The 17,984-nt window shown below is 36.5% G+C and overlaps 1 protein-coding gene across 40 annotated transcripts in view; it reads right to left on the bottom strand.

Annotated features, from left to right (window-relative positions):
- The window catches only part of RIMS1 (regulating synaptic membrane exocytosis 1), a 606,383-nt gene that overhangs the window by 96,100 nt on the left and 492,299 nt on the right, over positions 1–17,984 (bottom strand). For 26 of the 40 annotated variants that reach the window (XM_070795691.1, XM_070795693.1, XM_070795699.1 and 23 more), the window contains 2 exons: positions 14,087–14,199; positions 8,148–8,314 (listed from right to left, as the gene is read on the bottom strand). The exons of 13 other annotated variants lie outside the window; for them this stretch is intronic. In XM_070795691.1, the coding sequence (XP_070651792.1) occupies positions 8,148–8,314; positions 14,087–14,199 (280 nt within the window). Of the gene's footprint in view, positions 1–8,147; positions 8,315–14,086; positions 14,200–17,984 lie in introns of those variants that run through there. One more of the 40 variants, XM_070795731.1, reaches the window with a different exon arrangement.

Raw genomic sequence — 17,984 nt, 5'->3', positions numbered from 1 at the left:
CTGGTGGGCTGCCGTCTATGGGGTCGCACAAAGTCGGACACGACTGAAGCGACTTAGCAGCAGCAGAACAGTCACCCTGCTGTTTGAGAGCGAACAGAGTACAGGGCATCCTTCCTATAGCCAGTGTGTGCGGTAGTGACCGCACATCAAACAAAAGGGTCACATCAGTGGTCCTTTAGGAAGCCCTCACGTGCTGTGGAAATTACAGAGCATTGAACCAAAGCTAGTCAACACCTTATCAACAGGAGTGGCCTCCTACACCTGACTCTGCCCCGAATCCAAAGGTGGTACTTCTGGACATCACTCATAGCCCCAGAGTAAATGCACTGCTCATGCCTGCTGTCAAAAACCAAGATCACAACTACAATCATATCCCTCACAGTGAACGGGGTTTTGAACCCCAAAGTTGAATTCTTTTTCTCTTTCAAAACTATTCCTAGGAAATAAATTGGTTTTATTTGAAAGTTGCTTTAATATAGTCAATTCACTATAGGATTCACAACCTATGTTATTTTCCTTGCACTTAAAAGATGTATAAACTATAGCTTTCTAATAATTTGTTACACTGAAGATGTGCTGTTAGAAGTATGTAAGTTAATTTCTTGTGTATTGTGGGGAAATAATAAGAAGAGAGAATTACATTTTTATTTCATTTAACAACAGTATTAAATGAAATGTGTAACTTCTTTTAGGATAATTAATTAAATTGGAAAATTACACTCTCTTAAATAAAATCAAGTATGATTTAGTATCATAAATAGATGAGCATGTACTTACAAGCAAAGTTATTAATATAGTTTGTTGGTTTGAACTTTCAAAGATTTTTTTCACCTCAAATAAAATAATAAATGAAATAAACCATCTAATACATTCTTCCAAACACAGTCTTATTTTTCTCATTAAAGAAAAGTTTCTAATTAACAGTATGTATGATGTCCATTGAGCATGCTCTTTAAAATATTTGAAATGTTAAAAATTATCTGATTTAATCCTTACAGGGAATTCGATTTCTACAAATAACAAAATGTTACAGCATACTTTAAAACTCCATATGAAGTGTAGCTATTTTTCCCTAAGAGACAGAAGTCGTGTCTGAGATCTAATTACAAATGATCACTTTGACAAGTAACTCCCATCTTTATGAGGTATTCTGGGTTTCCATCAAAATTTGAAAACTTTATTATAACTGACCATTTTTATTGCCTATTAAGTAGGAAGCATTTATCTAATACTCTGCTAACTTTCCCAGATTTCAACAAAACATCTCAGTAAACCTATAAGGAACTGACAGAACACATGAGTAAAAACACACAGAATGGAGCTGTTCATATCAGACTGCTGCTGCTTCCCTTCAAACTGCAGTCCTTTATATATATATATATATATATTTTTTTTGACTGCACAGCTTGCAGAATCTTAGTTCCCAGCCAGGAATGGAACCAGACCCCTGCAGTAGTACTAAAGGTTTGCAAGGAAGACTCTCACCAGGAAAATCTACTCACTTGCCCCAAGAGCTCAAATTCGCTACTCTAAGGACTGTCTGTTACTTACATTCACAGGTCAAAAGAATTGTGTTTATGTGCTGGACATGGCACAATTTAGCAACTCAGTTGCATGGCCCCTTCAGTCATATGGTATACTAACAGTATCATTTAGTAATTTCACCATAAAGGCAGAGAGTTTTTAAAGGGCACATGGCACAGTCTTCCCATCTCTCTACTGCTTCCATCTGGTCATAGGAAATAATAATAGTCCACTCATCAGTCTTAGACAATTAAAATGAAGAAATTCCATGAAAGAAGAATGCCAAAATATATTTCCTTCCTCAGATATTGATTCAATATCCAGCATCTCTCACTGTGTTCCAGTTAGTTTCTCCCCATCACCAAATGTCCATGTTATTTTCCTTTCCTTTTAGTACTTCTGCAGATCTCAGTTGACTTTGTTTTTCCATAGGAGAACAGGAGGGCATGCAAAATTGTGTGGACAGCTTTAAAATTCCCTCGTGGTCCTCTTGACTATATTCAGTGTCAGTAGGCATAATAAGAAGTATATAAAAATGAAAGTTTCATTTGTTATTCTGAGCTATAGATACAGCAAATAATTTTGAAGTTAAGTATTTTTCAAATGCCATCACAAAATTTCCAAAGATTATTTTTAAATGGTATCTTGTATTCCCTTGTGGAGCTGAAGAACTACCATGAAATTAAGGGCATTTGAAATTTTCTGTAATATTTTTCAAGCATAACTGCAATATCAAGATTGATTTTCCAGGAGATAGTAAACTATGCACTCATTCTCTATCACATTTTAAAATATCGAATAATTTAACCTACAATGTTTTAAAATCCCTCAATAAGCATATTTCCTTAGGTATGCGCCTACTTATTATTATGCCTACTGACATCAACTGCCAGATTTTAGTAAATTTCCTGCTCTGAAATTACTATTTGTCTATAGGAGAAAGCTTCGCTTAAAAAGCTCTCATATCTTTCAAACTATGATTGTAGAAAAGAACTGCTTTTGAAAATATTCTTCTAAAAAGAGATGATAAAAAGACCAAAAACTATTTGCATCAAATATGCTCAGCAAGTTTGTTTATCAAAATTCACCTTGATATAGAAAGGCAACCTTGTAGATCTAGGCAAACCTTTGTCAATGCTGACAAAAGTTTATATGTGAAGGTCGCTGGGAAACTGTTGATTTTGACAGAACTAAAATTATGTATCATCTGAGTACAATTAAAGGATTTTATAGGATTATGCTTATATTTGGTTTTGTAGTTTGATCTTACATAAAACATCTGAAATGTGTCTGCCTGGAAAAAAAATTGATATATGATGAAGATGAAAAAAATTCAGAGCTATATCATAAAAATTCAGCCTCTTTTTGCGATGAACATTTTCTTTGATGCAAAAAAAATAAATAAATAAATAAAACTTAGAAACTTAACATACTCTTTCTGACTTCCAGAACATGTGCATTTCTTATTATCAATTGCGGGGCTTCCCGCAACGTGGGAGACCTGGGTTTGATCCTGGGTTAGGAAGATCCCCTGGAGAAGGGAATGGCTACCCATTCCAGTATTCTGGCCTGCAGAATTTAATGGACAGAGGAACCTGGCAGGCTACATACAGTCCATGGGGTCACAAAGAGTTGGACATGACTAATCGACTTTCACTTGTCATGCTCCCTCTACTAATACACTCTACATTCTTTATGGTTGGAAAGGAAATGTTCTTCGAGAACTATTTAAGCTAATACTAAATGAAAATTATATGTCACATGCAGAACAAATCTGAAAAACAAGGGACCTCACATCTTTATTGATGTTTATTATTTTGAACTCGGTTTCCCAGGTGGAACTAGTGGTAAAGAAATTGCCTGCCAGCGCAGGAGACAGAAGAGACATGGGTTTGAGCCCTGGGTTGAGAAGATCCCCTGGAGAAGGGCACAGCAACCCAGTCCCATATTCTTGCCTGGAGAATCCCATAGGCAGAGGAGTCTGGTGGGTCACAGTCCCTAGGGTTGCAAAGAGTCAGACACAACTGAAGCAACTTAGCACACATGCACTTTGGATTACTCTGTTGATTTTGTCCTGAAAGAATCATCCTAGAAATTACTTAAGCTTTAAGTACTTCGAATCCACGATAACATTTTTTTGGAAGAACTTTAAATTCATTCTACCTACAAAAGGTTAATTAATATAAACAGTATAGTATATGCTTTTCTACTGTAGTTCCCTGTTTACATAACCTTTGAAAACATTAAGTATGTTTTGGTTTATTTTGAATGAAGCATTTACAATGCACCTAGGGGGAGAGACGTCCTTATTTCAGTTTACACAGAAACATGTGGTTTAGCTGGTGCCACCCCCAGTGGTCAAGTATCTTTTGCCTAATCATTATGTCAAACACAAAAGATTCAATATACGGTCTGTGAATTCCTAATATTCTGAAAATGATCTTTAAGAGATTGATCTAAATATATTTGTATTCTTCAACCTATACACATTCTGTAAGGGCTTAATTTCATTTTTTCCCCAAACAGGGTTTTTAAAGCTCTCTTTACTGCCTATTATCTCTTAGGCAGTAGGATGCTGGCTATCTAAAATGGAATTTCTCAAACTTCACTTGAAAACTATGTAACACATTAATTGATGTCCTTGGGAAATAGGTCTTCCAGAATGAAGTAATCTTGGTATATGCTGGAGTAAGCAGAGGTAAGCTATTACAAGGTAGAACTCAAAACCTCAAGAACTGTACTTTGTCCTGTGAATCACCAACAGGCAAGTGTAGCAAGCAGTGTTTGGGAGATGCTGGCCTATGTATCACGCTCTGCAGCCCACTGCTCATCTCAGAGGTGCCTATCTTGACATTTTCTTGGTTCATCACATACTTGCATAGATGGAATCAGAACCATATATGGTATTTAATTGCCTGCATACTATGGTTCTATATGATCTGGACAAGGTGAAGTCAGTGGTTTCTCTCTCTCTGGGTCCTTCAGGGGTGTACTGGACCCTTGGTGGACTTTTAGATACTGAACACTGTCTTCAGGGGATGCTGCAGTGTCTCCTAATGCTTTTAATGACTTTCAGTATAAAACCCATCCCAGGCAACGTAGAGCCAAGCATTCCATGTTATATCTTCATAGGAAGATAAAAGCAAAGATACTTATACGTGATCCCTGAACAACATGGGTTTGAAGTGAGTGGGTTTACATGCTGATTTTTTAAAATAAATATAGCACATATTTTAATCTTTAAATTTACTAAGTGTGGGGGAAAGTTTGTGTTCAGTGTGGAAAGAAAAGGCTAGGGTTTGAGTCCTGGTTTTATCTTAACCATCTCAGCTTCCTGCCCACATTGTCAAAGATCTTGTATAGGGATCAGATCAGATCAGATCAGATCAGTTGCTCAGTATAGGGAACCAGAACATAAAAAATAGGTTTTAAACTCTTAAACAGATTATAATCTCCTTAAGCGTGTGGCATAGATATTATACTATCATGAAGTCTTGGGAAATAATAAAGTCTTTATGCTTGATTGGATCTCAAAGGTTTACTGGTATCTATTATGAAATGTAAATATATCTATTATCATATTGATCAGATACTTTATATATGAGCTTGAATACATAGAATTTTAAAACCTATGAAGGTAGTTACTAAAAATAAAGAAATGCAAAACAGTATTATATTGAGAAAAATAAATATTCACAGTGTTATAAGCACTAGGAATATTTAAGTTTGAAGAGCCTGCAACCATTTGATATCATTTTGTTCTTTGTTTCTCCATTACAAACCCTCCTCTCAAGTTTTTCAGTTCAGTTCAGTTCAGTCACTCAGTCGTGTCCAATTCTTTGCGACCCCATGAATCGCAGCACGCCAGGCCTCCCTGTCCATCACCAACTCCCAGAGTTCACCCAGACTCATGTCCATCGAGTCAGTGATGCCATCCAGCCATCTCATCCTCTGTCGTCCCCTTCTCCTCCTGCCCCCAATCCCTCCCAGCATCAGAGTCTTTTCCAATGAGTCAACTCTTCGCATGAGGTGGCCAAAGTACTGGAGTTTCAGCTTTAGCATCATTCCTTCCAAAGAAATCCCAGGGCTGATCTCCTTCAGAATGGACTGGTTGGATCTCCTTGCAGTCCAAAGGACCCTCAAGAGTCTTCTCCAACACCACAGTTCAAAAGCATCAATTCTTCAGCACTCAGCCTTCTTCACAGTCTAACTCTCAAGTATTTACCACAAGGCTAATGGTGGATGCAAAGTAACTGAACTGTGTGTGTGTGTGTGTGTGTGTGTGTGTGTGTGTGTGTACGCATGTGTGTTAACATGTGCGTTTGTGCACCTATGGATATTCCTTGGGAAGAACATATATCAAAAGATAACTAGGTTTTAAATGTCAAAAGAAAGTCATGCCCCTCCGTATCTCATCCTACCCTCTTTATTCCTAAGTGTTCTAAGAAATCAAACATCTACCAATTATGACCTTGAGCATCGGGCCACAGGAAAATACTTCTTTACCTTAGCTTCAGGGGAAACTTGTTTAGCCATTAGTTTAACTGCCTGCCTTTACATAATCCACTTATATAAAAATAACTCAAACATGCTCCAAGCTACAGAGAAAAGAAAGAGGAGCTGAAAACAGGGAAATGCCCAGAGAAAACAGATTTGTCACTAAGAAATTCACTTGTACTGTTTCCAGGTCTAATCTCTGTCTTCACCAACTTCAATAAATAGAAATCATATGAATCAAGGAGGCAAAACATCATCTATCTTCTACTTCGTATCATGGTATAATATAGTGAGTGTTATCATTGGAAGGACTGATGCTGAAGCTGAAACTCCAATACTTCGGCCACCTGATGCACAGAACCGACTCATTGGAAAAGACCCTGATGCTGGGAAACATTGAAGGCAGGAAGAGGAGGGGATGACAGAGGATGAGATGGTTGGATGGCATCACCGACGTGATGGACATGAGTTTGAGTAAGCTCCAGGAGTTGGTGATGGACAGGGAAGCTGGCATGCTGCAGTCCATGGGGTTGCAAAGGGTCGGACACAACTGAGACTGAACTGAACTGATCTGATAAACTATCATTTTCCCACGAAGTAACCTTGGCTCTAATCACTATTATGTAATTCCTTCTCACGCTTTGTACAAAATCATAGTACCTTGCTCTTGAGCTGCCTAAAATTTCTGTTCTTTGCTTTCTTCCTTAAAAGCCATGCTGCCAAGTTTTTTCTGAAGATAAATTTTTGAAGACTTTATTCTCCTGAAATTTCAAGAGAATGACAGTGGACCCACATAGCATTCTCAGAGTTGGTTTGTGACATGAATTCTATTAATTAGTTATACTTTATACCATAAGACTCAGGCCACTAGAGTCTATCATGAATATAAATTGTTTCTAGTGATTAAAAGTGAAAAGTTTTTGTTTAATCCCTATTTATCAATATTCTTGCTAAACTGAATAGGTTCTGAAACACAGTATCTTAATAATATTTCAATACAAGGGGATCAATTAGAATCATTTTTACACCCTCTAACCTAGCAGCTCAATAGATATATTCTCTAGCTCTTCTAATTCTTTCTTCACTTTTAGAGAACTTAATACTCTGTTAGGACCAGAGGCAGAGAATATTCAAAATAAAGATAAAACGTTCCACTAATATCTTGACTGATCAGAACTTCTCTTGTAGATTCTCAGTGAGACACTGTCAATTAACAGTAAGATAACCGCTCTCAAATTACATCAACAGGTGAGCAAGGTGCAGAGAAATCCAGGAAGACAGAACACTCCAGGATCATCATTCAAACGTGCCATCATACCAGCTTTCAGAGTGTTAGGAAGATAACTGCTCCTGTTTTGAACATTTACATTTTATGGGCCTCTCAACAACCCAAAACTGCCTTCAGTCAAACTTCTACTTCTGGGAACTAGTTAAGAACAAATACAAAATATGCCTTGTCCATACTGAATCTGTTTTACTGAAGACAGGACCAGATTCCTGAGGTCTTTTCCCCTTTAGCAGGGTTATTTACCTCGTGAGAACCAAGATAATTGCTGGTGATTTAAACAAACTACATGCAAATCTCTTACAAGTCCCATAATGTAAAAAAGAGGTATGTGTATTTTGCAATCACCCCCACCTGAAGGTGTACCAACTGCTTGGGGACTGAAGACGAGCTCAGTAAATTATAGCCTACGGGAAAATGTAGCCTGCTCTCTGTCCTTCTGTAAATAAAACTTTATTGGACTATGACTGTGCTCACTCGTTTGCAGAGTTTCTGTACAAGGACATTGTAAATCATCGCAACAGAGGCTGTCCAGCAGAGCCTGAAGTATTTACTACCGGGCCCTTTACAGAGAGGCTTCCCAACACAGGACTAAAGAATGCTTTATGGATTTAATGATATTATAAGGAATTTTAGAGATTGCTCTGTGGTTACAAGCCCCACCTGATAGGAAGGACCACAGAATCTGGGCAATATTACACAACAGTGAACCAAGGCTGAAGCCACCCTATTTCTGGTCATTTCAGTGAAACGCTCTGGCTCCTCTACCTAAACTCTGAGCGAGAATAAGCAGGAGGCTAGGTGCACTTCTACCTGGTTGGCACGAGTGGTGGCCACTCACCTGATCCTGCCCCGAGGCCGCTCAGACTGCTCGGACAGGAAGCTGGTGCTGCTGAGGCGGGAGGCACTGCTGGTTCGGGACACGGCAGACGCGTCGCTGACGTCGCTGTCTGAGGATCTGGTGGAGACGTTGTCGCAGCTTCTGTACTGATCTGTGTGTGCGTTATACTAAGGAGTGAAAACAAGAGCGTGTGAGCTCCGTTACCGGGTGGGGGGAAGCAGAGATAACACGGTGAGGTTAGCGGCTACTCTGCCCGCATCAAGCAAAAGTGCACTTTTATAAAACTAGGTGTGAAATCTAAAGTGACCCAACGCTAGCATGATGTATGGTTTCCAACAGAACCATCCCGCGTCCTCTGAACGGTAAGAAGTGCTCTATGAGGACCGACTGACAAAATAATCAGAAGTGTCAATGCTTGGGTGGAAAATTTACTACATAAATGACTCGCACCTACTTACTACCTCAAAATTGCATTATTCCTCTTCTCCAGTACGTCAATTTCTCTTTTCTTGATTTTCATCACAGCCTACAAATTCTACTCACCTTCTACTCTACTCATGAAAGAGACTACTTCCATTTGTCTGTGCTTCTTGAGGCATTCTAAAACTGATATTTAATTTACCCTACACACTCTCCCCATTTTAAGATGTCACATTCTTTCACATTTTACCAAAAAATATAACTCTCAAAAAAAAAAAAAAAAGAGTTGATAAGAAAGCAAAGGGATTATGCCAAATTCAAGTGAAGTGATGGAGGCAAAGACAGAACTTTGACTTTCTCTCTATTACGGTTTAATTACTCATTTTCAGATTAAACTATTAACTAAGTGTTGAAAGTTAAAAAAAAAAAAAGGATTCCTATTAAAATTTCAGTATATGCTACATCTCATATTTAAATGTCTTTATTTTTAAATTAATTAATTAATTTAGTTGTGCAGGCAGGTCTTATGTGGCACGTGGGATCTAGGTGCCCAACCAGGGATTAAATCTGGGCCCTCTGCATTGGGAGCGCACAGGGTTAGCCACTGAACCACCAGCGAAGCCCCTCAATGTGTCTTTGTATCTGTCTTAAGTATTTATTATCTAAAGTTGTAGAAATCATTAGGTAAAAGTTAAAATTGGTGAAGATGTCAAAAGTATTTTTTTTTCTATTTCTACTTTACTGTCTTACTGCAACGAATCACACTGTGAGTAGCTTTATACAGTCTATATTTTTATGTGTGTTTAAATCATAATAAATAGTAAGGTTATAGAAGTATCTACAATTTTGAAATAACAAATACATAATTGATTTTCTATTGTTAGGTACTGGAAGGTAAGATAACTTCTTACATAAAATAAAAGAACATATGACTAAAGGGACACACGACCAACACCAGCTATTTATGTTTCTTATCAAGCAATTTAATTCTGCATTTATGTGCTCAGGTGTGAAAACATCAAATGTTTGTTAAACTTGTAGAAAAACTCACCCTTCCTCTATGCTCCATATTATGTGAGTTTTAACAAATCTAAAATAATCCTAACTAGTTAAACATTTTGCATAAACAATTGTCTTGCTAAAGAATACTATGTAAAATGATGCTTAATTGTGGTTCTATATATACAATTATAGGACAATAATACTTACTTTAAAAGTTCTAGAAAAAGGACCATGTTTATTTAATAATTCTTCATATGACAGCAGTTCAGGGTGAAGGTATTTAAATGTTAGCTTTAATTTTCCATCTCTCACATGTATGTGTTGGGCAAAAAATTTCACAACTCCAAATTTATAGAATGTCTATAAAATTCTATTTTCAGATAATTTTTTCATGATTGCATGATTTATTTTTGAAAGCCATATGCTAAATAGTAATCCAAAAGAAAATGCATATATGTTAATATGTTCAGAAATGAGCTATTTACACAACTTTGTATGTGACCTAAAGTTAACATGAGTTATGATAATGTATTTAAAGTAGCATGGTAATTTTTATCATCAAATTGTCATATCTGGTAGCCTGACACTAACTGGCAGGATTCATTTCAATCAGAACTGGTTTTTATTTACATAGATGTAAAAACATAACATGCTCACGTGGTGGAAGCTGAATTTAATACTGTTGCTGGGGTAAAAACATAATTCCAATATCACTTGTCTCTAAAACTATTTTGCTATGTAAATATGTCATTCCTGTAATATTTCCAAAAATTGAAATAATAGCTTGTACTTGAGAGAATATGAACTAATTTGTTTCTAATACAATGAAAATTAATAGCTGTAGGAAATATTCTGGCATGGTGTTGACCCCTAGAACAAAGTCTCCCCTTATTTGGCAAATGCCAATAACAAGCAGTGAGGACTATAAACCAAGGGTAATGAAATATGCATGGAATTATTTCTCCAACTAAAGATTTTCTCCTTTCCTATAAATTATCTGTTCTTCTCCTTTTGTATATAGACTTCTGCTACTCCTGTCAAGAAACAAAACAAAAAAGTTTGAAAGACTGTCATGTTAACATTTTTTTTTTATATTGGGGTAAAGAATAATTCGTCATTCTGACACAATGTCACAGTTTTCTTCACATGTGTAATTTGAAGGAAAGACTTTACACTCACTTTATACTACTGTATCTATTTATTTTCAAAATCTGTTAAAAGTTTAATAACTTTGACTTTTCATCAAGCATGATTCTTTAAAACTCCTATTTAACAATTAAATATTTTAATGGAAATACATTAAATGTATTTTGAGAAATGTAGCATCCTCAGGAGAAATTCATATTGATCATATAGTAGGGAAATTAGTCCTTGATGTGAAGGAAGCCTTGATAATAGGACTACCGTTTTCATAACTTATAATAAACATTCAGAAGCTCCTACAAAACCTATCACGTCAACTCTTGCTGTTTCTAAGTTACAGAAACAGAAGTGCTCTTTCAAATGTGAGACCTATATGAAAATTCACTACCCATTGATGAAATCCACTCCATCGCCAGGGCATGCGGCTCTAATATCAATGAAAATGTAGCAGTGTCACATTTCAGGGACAGTGATGTAGTTTTGTATTTTCTCAGAAACCAAGTTACTGCTAATTCCTTACTCAGGATGGAGTTAGGTTCATTTAATACTTTAAGGGGGTGTCAGGCTTGAAACATCTTAGGAATTATACTACATCTGTCTGGTAATTCTTTGTGCTGAAGAAAATCGAATTCTGTTGGTGTTTCATTATAAATATTTGAAAACAGTTAATCAATTTCTAATTTGCCAGAATTTCAATTAAGGTGCTTTGCTTTAGCAAAGTGCTGAATGACTAAAAATAAATCAATCAGGGAATAAAGTTCAAAATTTAGTGTACATTAAATTTATGAAATTATTGGTTCTCAGCTATACAAATACAAATAGATCTTTGTAAATTGTTAAGAGGTTGGGGTAAAAGGGTAAATTTAAGAAAGAAAAAAGAAGAGAGGATTAACAGAAATTACTACTGGACATTATTTTAGAAATTCATTGTAAGCTTTAGGCATATTAGAATCATGCAGAGTATTTACCTTTTACTTAACCCATAAAATTTAATATAAGCCAATTATTTGTTATTTTACCCTAAATATTTTTCCTGTATTATAGTCTCATGTTTTTAAAGATACCATATCTTTGATCTCACACTTATCAGTATAATTTATAATAATTTTATTTATGTAATATATAGTATCAATATATGCAGTGAAAGCAACTGTAACATATTTAAAAGTAAAGGGTTTTTTAATATTCAAATACATTGAAAGAGAAAAAGGAAAAGGATGCCTATGCAAACAAGAAAGGAATGTTAGAATATAATAATTCAACTATATACAAATTAAAAGCCATAGGAGAGCCTCTGAATCAGGCTGGAGTCATGTATACATTTCATTGGTGTCACAGGAAGAGCAAAGGGCATCTAAGTTCCAGCTAGGGAATGGAGGGCTGACCACCAAACAGGAAGTCTGCTAATGAAGAGAAAGTATCTCCCTTCTTCAGAGAGAGCCTCAGTTTTCATAAATCTGGTAAATGAGACAGCTGGACTAGAGAGGGTCATTTTTAGGTATTTTCAGATTCTGGAATCTCTCAATCAGGATACACCTACTTTTGATTCATTACGAAAACAAGCGGTAGTGGTGGTTTAGGGTGGTTTAGAGGCTAGGGCACTTCATCTTAGAGTTTTTTGATCACCTGATGAATGACTAGAGGCCCAGTTCAGAAAGGCTTTCAGGATTTTATGCTGATTCTTTATTAGAATCTTTCTTGTTTTCTGTACTGGCTCTACCTCTCTCTGTGGTTCAATCTGACCTCATCCTCTGACATGATGCTAAGAAATTAAGAAAGCATTTCCATCTTTGATTAAGCTTTTCTAGTTTAAAGATCCTTCCCAAATAAGCACATGCCACAGTGAAGGAAGAAATTCTAACTTAACCTGTTTTATAATGCTTACCGCATTTGTGTAAAGGAAAACAAAAATGATGATGATATCCATAAAGACAGACAAATAGCTGATTAAGTGATAATATCATAAAGTACAAACTGGAGGAAAAAACATGTGGAGAAGGAATCAGCAACTTTGGGCAACATCAAGATATTCTGCTTACTAATATTTCTCTCTTTTTTTTTTGCCTTACTGATTTTGCTTTTTAAAATATTGTTTCAGACTCCTAGGGAGTTGGGCTCCACCAGATCACAGTGACCTTGAGCTTTGTCCAGCTGGAACCTTCTGCAGTTAAACTAAGACATAAAGTCATAAAATGATAAGACGATGTTCAACACACATGCCTGTATGGTGGGCTGGTAACAAATCTGATTTTGTTACCGCCTGTATATTTTTGTATTAGTTTCTGAATATCTGGCTACATAATGAACAACCTCACTATTTAAAAATGAGTAGGTTTTACTAGGTTCATACAACAAGCTAACAACATTAATTTAGTATAGTTTTTACTTAATTTTGAATTTCTAAAAGGTCATTACTTGTAAAAGGGCTCTAGATACCAAATTATAACACAGGGTATCCTGTAGTGTGCTTCTCTGGTGGCACTAGTGGTAAAGAGCTCACTTGCCAATGCAGGAGACATAAGAGTTGAGTTCGATTCCTGGGTCAGGAAGATCCCCTGAAGGAGGGCGTGGCAACCCACTCCAGTCAGTATTCTTGCCTGGAGAATCCCATGGACAGAGGAGCCTGGTGGACTGCAGTCCACAGGGTTGCAAAGAGTTGGACATGACTGAAACAACTTAGCACATCCTGTAGCTTTTGTAGTCTTTTAAAAAATATTTTAAAAATAAATCAGATAATATATTCAAAATTGCTTAATGAAGCATAAAACTCTTATTTTAATTAAAAATCATATTTTAATCAAAATTATCAGATACTATTTAGCAGTTTATAAACTCCTCAATGCATCCTTACAAAATAATTTTGAAATATAAGTTTTTATTATCTCTTAAAATTATGTGGATTTCAGTTTCTAAGAGTTTAAATCAGTTTTCTTACTAAAGACAGATCGATAAGAAATCTCACATCACACAATTTTCACTCACTGTGAAATGTCCATAGGAATTATCAACCACAAATAGTATATGACTATAAATTTACATCTTAATATTTAAAATAGAGTGTTGAATGAAATTCAAGAGATAAAATGGCTTCATTTACCTTACTGATGTGAATTTGACTACTGACAATCATTAAATGACTGTAACATCAAGCATTTTCTTTTTTCTAGAAAACATTTAATCCAAATTCATAAATGATACATTACTAAACTTCTATCTTGCGCCCATGTTAAGAGCAGAGAAGCCATGATGCAAGGCCATCATCTGAAGCATAATTTCTCTCCTGTAACTTAAGGGCTCACTGGTCCTACCTGCTACCCACACTGTACTTTTTTTTTTTGTTACCAGGGAAACTATTGGTCAGTTACTGGTTTTACCTTGGAATATTGCTCGCGATCAAGTTCTTGACTAGAACCAGACCCTGTTGTCTGCTTAAATCGATGCACTTTCATTTTCATCTGTCTCGTTCGCTCCTCCACTACTAAGCTTGCTGCAAAAACACACAACGGCAATCCGTTAAAACACCGAAGCACCTCTGGGGAACCGAATGGTTTAATTAAGACTGCAATGCTTTTGATAATGATTTCAAGTAAAATCTCAAAATGACATGATTAACAAACAAAAGGCAGAAGATCAAATGCTAGCAACTGGGGCTCTAACAAAGAATGTGACTCAAATCACACAGGATGGGGGACACAAAGGTTAGTAACAAAAGCTAAGGACCCTGTGAGTTTATCGGAGATGAAATAATATCAATTCTTCATAAGTGATTATGTAAAATTGAGTCTGATTGTGAAAATATGCTCCCTATTGAATGAACTGGTTGCTTGTACATATAAAGCGAACACATCACACAAAGCTCCACGTGTTTACTGAGACACATGCACACCAGGTAACATTGTCAGCTGAAGCAGGCTCCAAAAATCTCTTCTAACGGAAGAGCATCTGCTTTTCTGAGGCATTCTTATTAAATCCTTCATTTCTACCAACCGTTTTTCATGAATATTTGCCAATCTTAAAAACTGGACTTGCTAAAGGACAAGATTTATTTTCTATTTCTGAAAGCTCTGTCTGACCACAAAAACGAAATTCATACTTCTTGAAGATGTGATATAGAACTTTAGGTTTTTAATTTAAATTGTAAATAAAAGAGTGTATTCCAGTTAAGCCTTTATTAAGCGTCTAAGTAGTGTAGCAGGTGTAACTGTATAGATGTGAAGTACTGCCTTCAGTAAAGTACGAGCTATTTTAAGTCAGAATCTATCACAAGGAGCTTAAAGACCCTGTCTTTAATTTTTACATTCTTACAAATGAAAAAATAAGAGTACAGTTGTGTACATGTACCTGTGTTGTATGAGGACTATGTTTATGCTTTATAACTTATCTTTTGCCAATCTCTGCAACAAGTGCTAGAGTTTATTATTAAGTTGCTTACATACACATATATCTGAGCAAAACCCATTGTTTTGTAACGAATGTACTGGGGTTTCTGCCAAGAGGTTTTGTGATTTAAAGGAGAATGGGAATACTGATACATTTAATTGACCTGGTTGTCAATTTCCTATCTAACCAGGAGTTTATAAAGACACTTGCTAACAAATCTTTTCCACTGCAGTGATTAAACATGGCCTGTGATCCTTGATAAAAGACACTGACACTCATGGAAATTCAGTAAATATGTAGCTTTTGCTGTGTGTCCAAGTACAGACTAATAGCCCATGAGATAAGTACATGGTGTGAAATGTATGGTAAATGTTTTAATTGTCTTTTCACACCAAGTTATTAGATGTTTTGCTTTGCTTAAAGTCAGTGTATTAGACAGATGATATCAACCCCTAATGACACAGTTACGTGAATGAAGCAGTCACAACACTTGCTTTGACTCATGGTTGTAAATGATACTATTGTGATTAAAGTGTGGCTCAATAAAGACCTTGGGAAGAGCAGTTTCTAAATGTGTTACTTACTTGACAATATGTAAGGAGTCATAGTAAGTATTACAAAGCAAACTGCTATGCAGGAGAATTAAAATTATTGAAAATGTGAGCTGTACTTATAGAAAGCCATATACCCAGTGAGAAAATGTACAGGAGTCTGCTGCCTGCCATCTGCCTGTGATGTGGGTAACGCCTAGGTCATCTGCTTTGGGCTTTGAGGAAGACAGATGAACTGTAAGCAGCTGTACTCTACAATTAACGCTTAAAACAAATCCAAGTAATCTCGACTTGTAATAAAAGCAGATTTAAATGATGTCAGCTTAATATTCTCAGCAATGACAGACATTTTAATAAATTTTTGACATTGATTAGCCTATAGCTTTGTGACCTTCACATTTGGCATCATGTAATTCTTGGTGGGGAGCATTGAAAAGATTATTTCCCAAGAACTACAGCCTAAAGCAGTCTGAAATAGTTCTGGTGACTTAACCTTGCCAGGAAAGCACCTCATCTCTTTAAATAAGAGACACAGAATTCCTGGGGTGGGCCTGAGAAACACACAGCAGGGTGGCCAAGAAGTCATGGAAAAATTAAGGAAGATGCTTCAGATTGAAGGTGATGTGTGATTAGCAAAGTACACGCAGGTTACAGTTGTCCCTTAGAGAAGACCAGGTTTTTCATCCCTAAGAATGAAGGATGGCTTTCCATCTAATACACCTGGAAGACCCTACAGACAGGCTGGTTTGTCATCAGCTACATATCTCCACGGAGAAGGTGATGGCACCCCACTCCAGTACTCTTGCCTGGAAAATCCCATGGACGGAGGAGCCTGGTAGGCTGCAGTCCATGGGGTCGCTAAGAGTCATACACGACTGAGCGACTTCACTTTCACTTTTCACTGCATTGGAGAAGGAAATGGCAACCCACTCCAGTATTCTTGCCTGGAGAATCCCAGGGACAGGGGAGCCTAGTGGGCTGCCGTCTATGGGGTCGCACAGAGTCGGACACGACTGAAGTGACTTAGCAGCAGCAGCATATCTCCAGCTATATTTCGCTTTTATTCTTTTCTAAAGGCAACTCCATCCAGACTAGCAATTCTGAAGGCTTTTCTAAAGTTTACAAAAAGAAATGAGATTTCCTTTCTTTCTTACTCTCATTTCTTTTTCTTTCCCTTTATTAAATGCAGTCTTATCCCCTGCCTCCCGCGCACCGGAGGAGGCTGTGTCTGTGTTATATCGCTCTCAGGAGGACCTGCTGGTGGCAAGGGATGTCGGCCCTTCTGCTTTCAGAGGCAGGACAGGGCCACGGCGGATACCAAAGGCGAACTGCAGCAGCAGCGGCAGGATTTTTAACGACTTTAAAAAATACCAACAACAAACTGAGTCCTACAATGGTTCAATGACTTCACTCTGACCTCCCAAAAGTGATTAAGTGATTAATATACTATCTTTATTCCTAAAGAAGTTAAAGTTGACATCCTCTAAGCTGTCAAAGAAAGAAAATCTCCAAATAGTTTTCTTTTCAAAATCATGACTGGACACCCTTGACTCATCAGCAGTAATGTCGTTTCTATGTCCTCTGTGCTTGCTCTCGGATTCCAAGATCAGAAGTGAAATGCAAACAGCTTATTGTTCACCTATATAAAAAAGTCAGGTAATTACATGTAATTCACATTTTTAAAGAGTATTTCTCTTTATTTCCGGATGGTGTGCACATTAGTGTGTATTCTAAAATAATTCTTGATACAAGTCGTCATGTTGCAGTAAAATTGCTTTTTGTAAACATCAATGAAGAGGCTTCAGTGTGAATTGGGCAGTTCTTTAGCTTTTCTGGAGAAGGAAACGGCAACCCACTCCAGTATTCATGCCTGGAAAATCCCATGGACCGAGGAGCCTGGTGGGCTACAATCCATGGGGTCACAAAGAGTCAGACATGACTGAGCGACTTCTGTGTGTGTGTTAGCTTTTCTACATATTTTGTGTATTGTACATTTTATTTTTCAACTGTACGTTATGGAATGAAATGACATCAATTCTGGATTATTGATGTGTCAATCTAAATATGAAGAAAATTTATCAGCTAAAATAGAACATTTATCACAAATTGATAAAGAATACATGATTATTAATGTACATGATTTATAGAGAGAATAATATACTTGGTAATGATTAGAAATAAATCCTTGGAATGTGATTAACTCTTGAGTAAGCAGTTAAAAGTAAAATTAACCACAGCCCAGACAGCTCAAATATCTTACTTTGAAAAGAATGATTATTCATTATTAAATTTTTTATATTAACAATGTTAATGCTAATAGCAAAATTAAAATATGAAATAA

The sequence above is a fragment of the Bos indicus genome, chromosome 9 (genome assembly GCF_029378745.1).
Source record: "Bos indicus isolate NIAB-ARS_2022 breed Sahiwal x Tharparkar chromosome 9, NIAB-ARS_B.indTharparkar_mat_pri_1.0, whole genome shotgun sequence".
In the NCBI taxonomy this organism is placed as follows: Eukaryota; Metazoa; Chordata; class Mammalia; order Artiodactyla; family Bovidae; genus Bos; species Bos indicus.
This window is presented reverse-complemented; position numbering and strand designations above follow the sequence as displayed.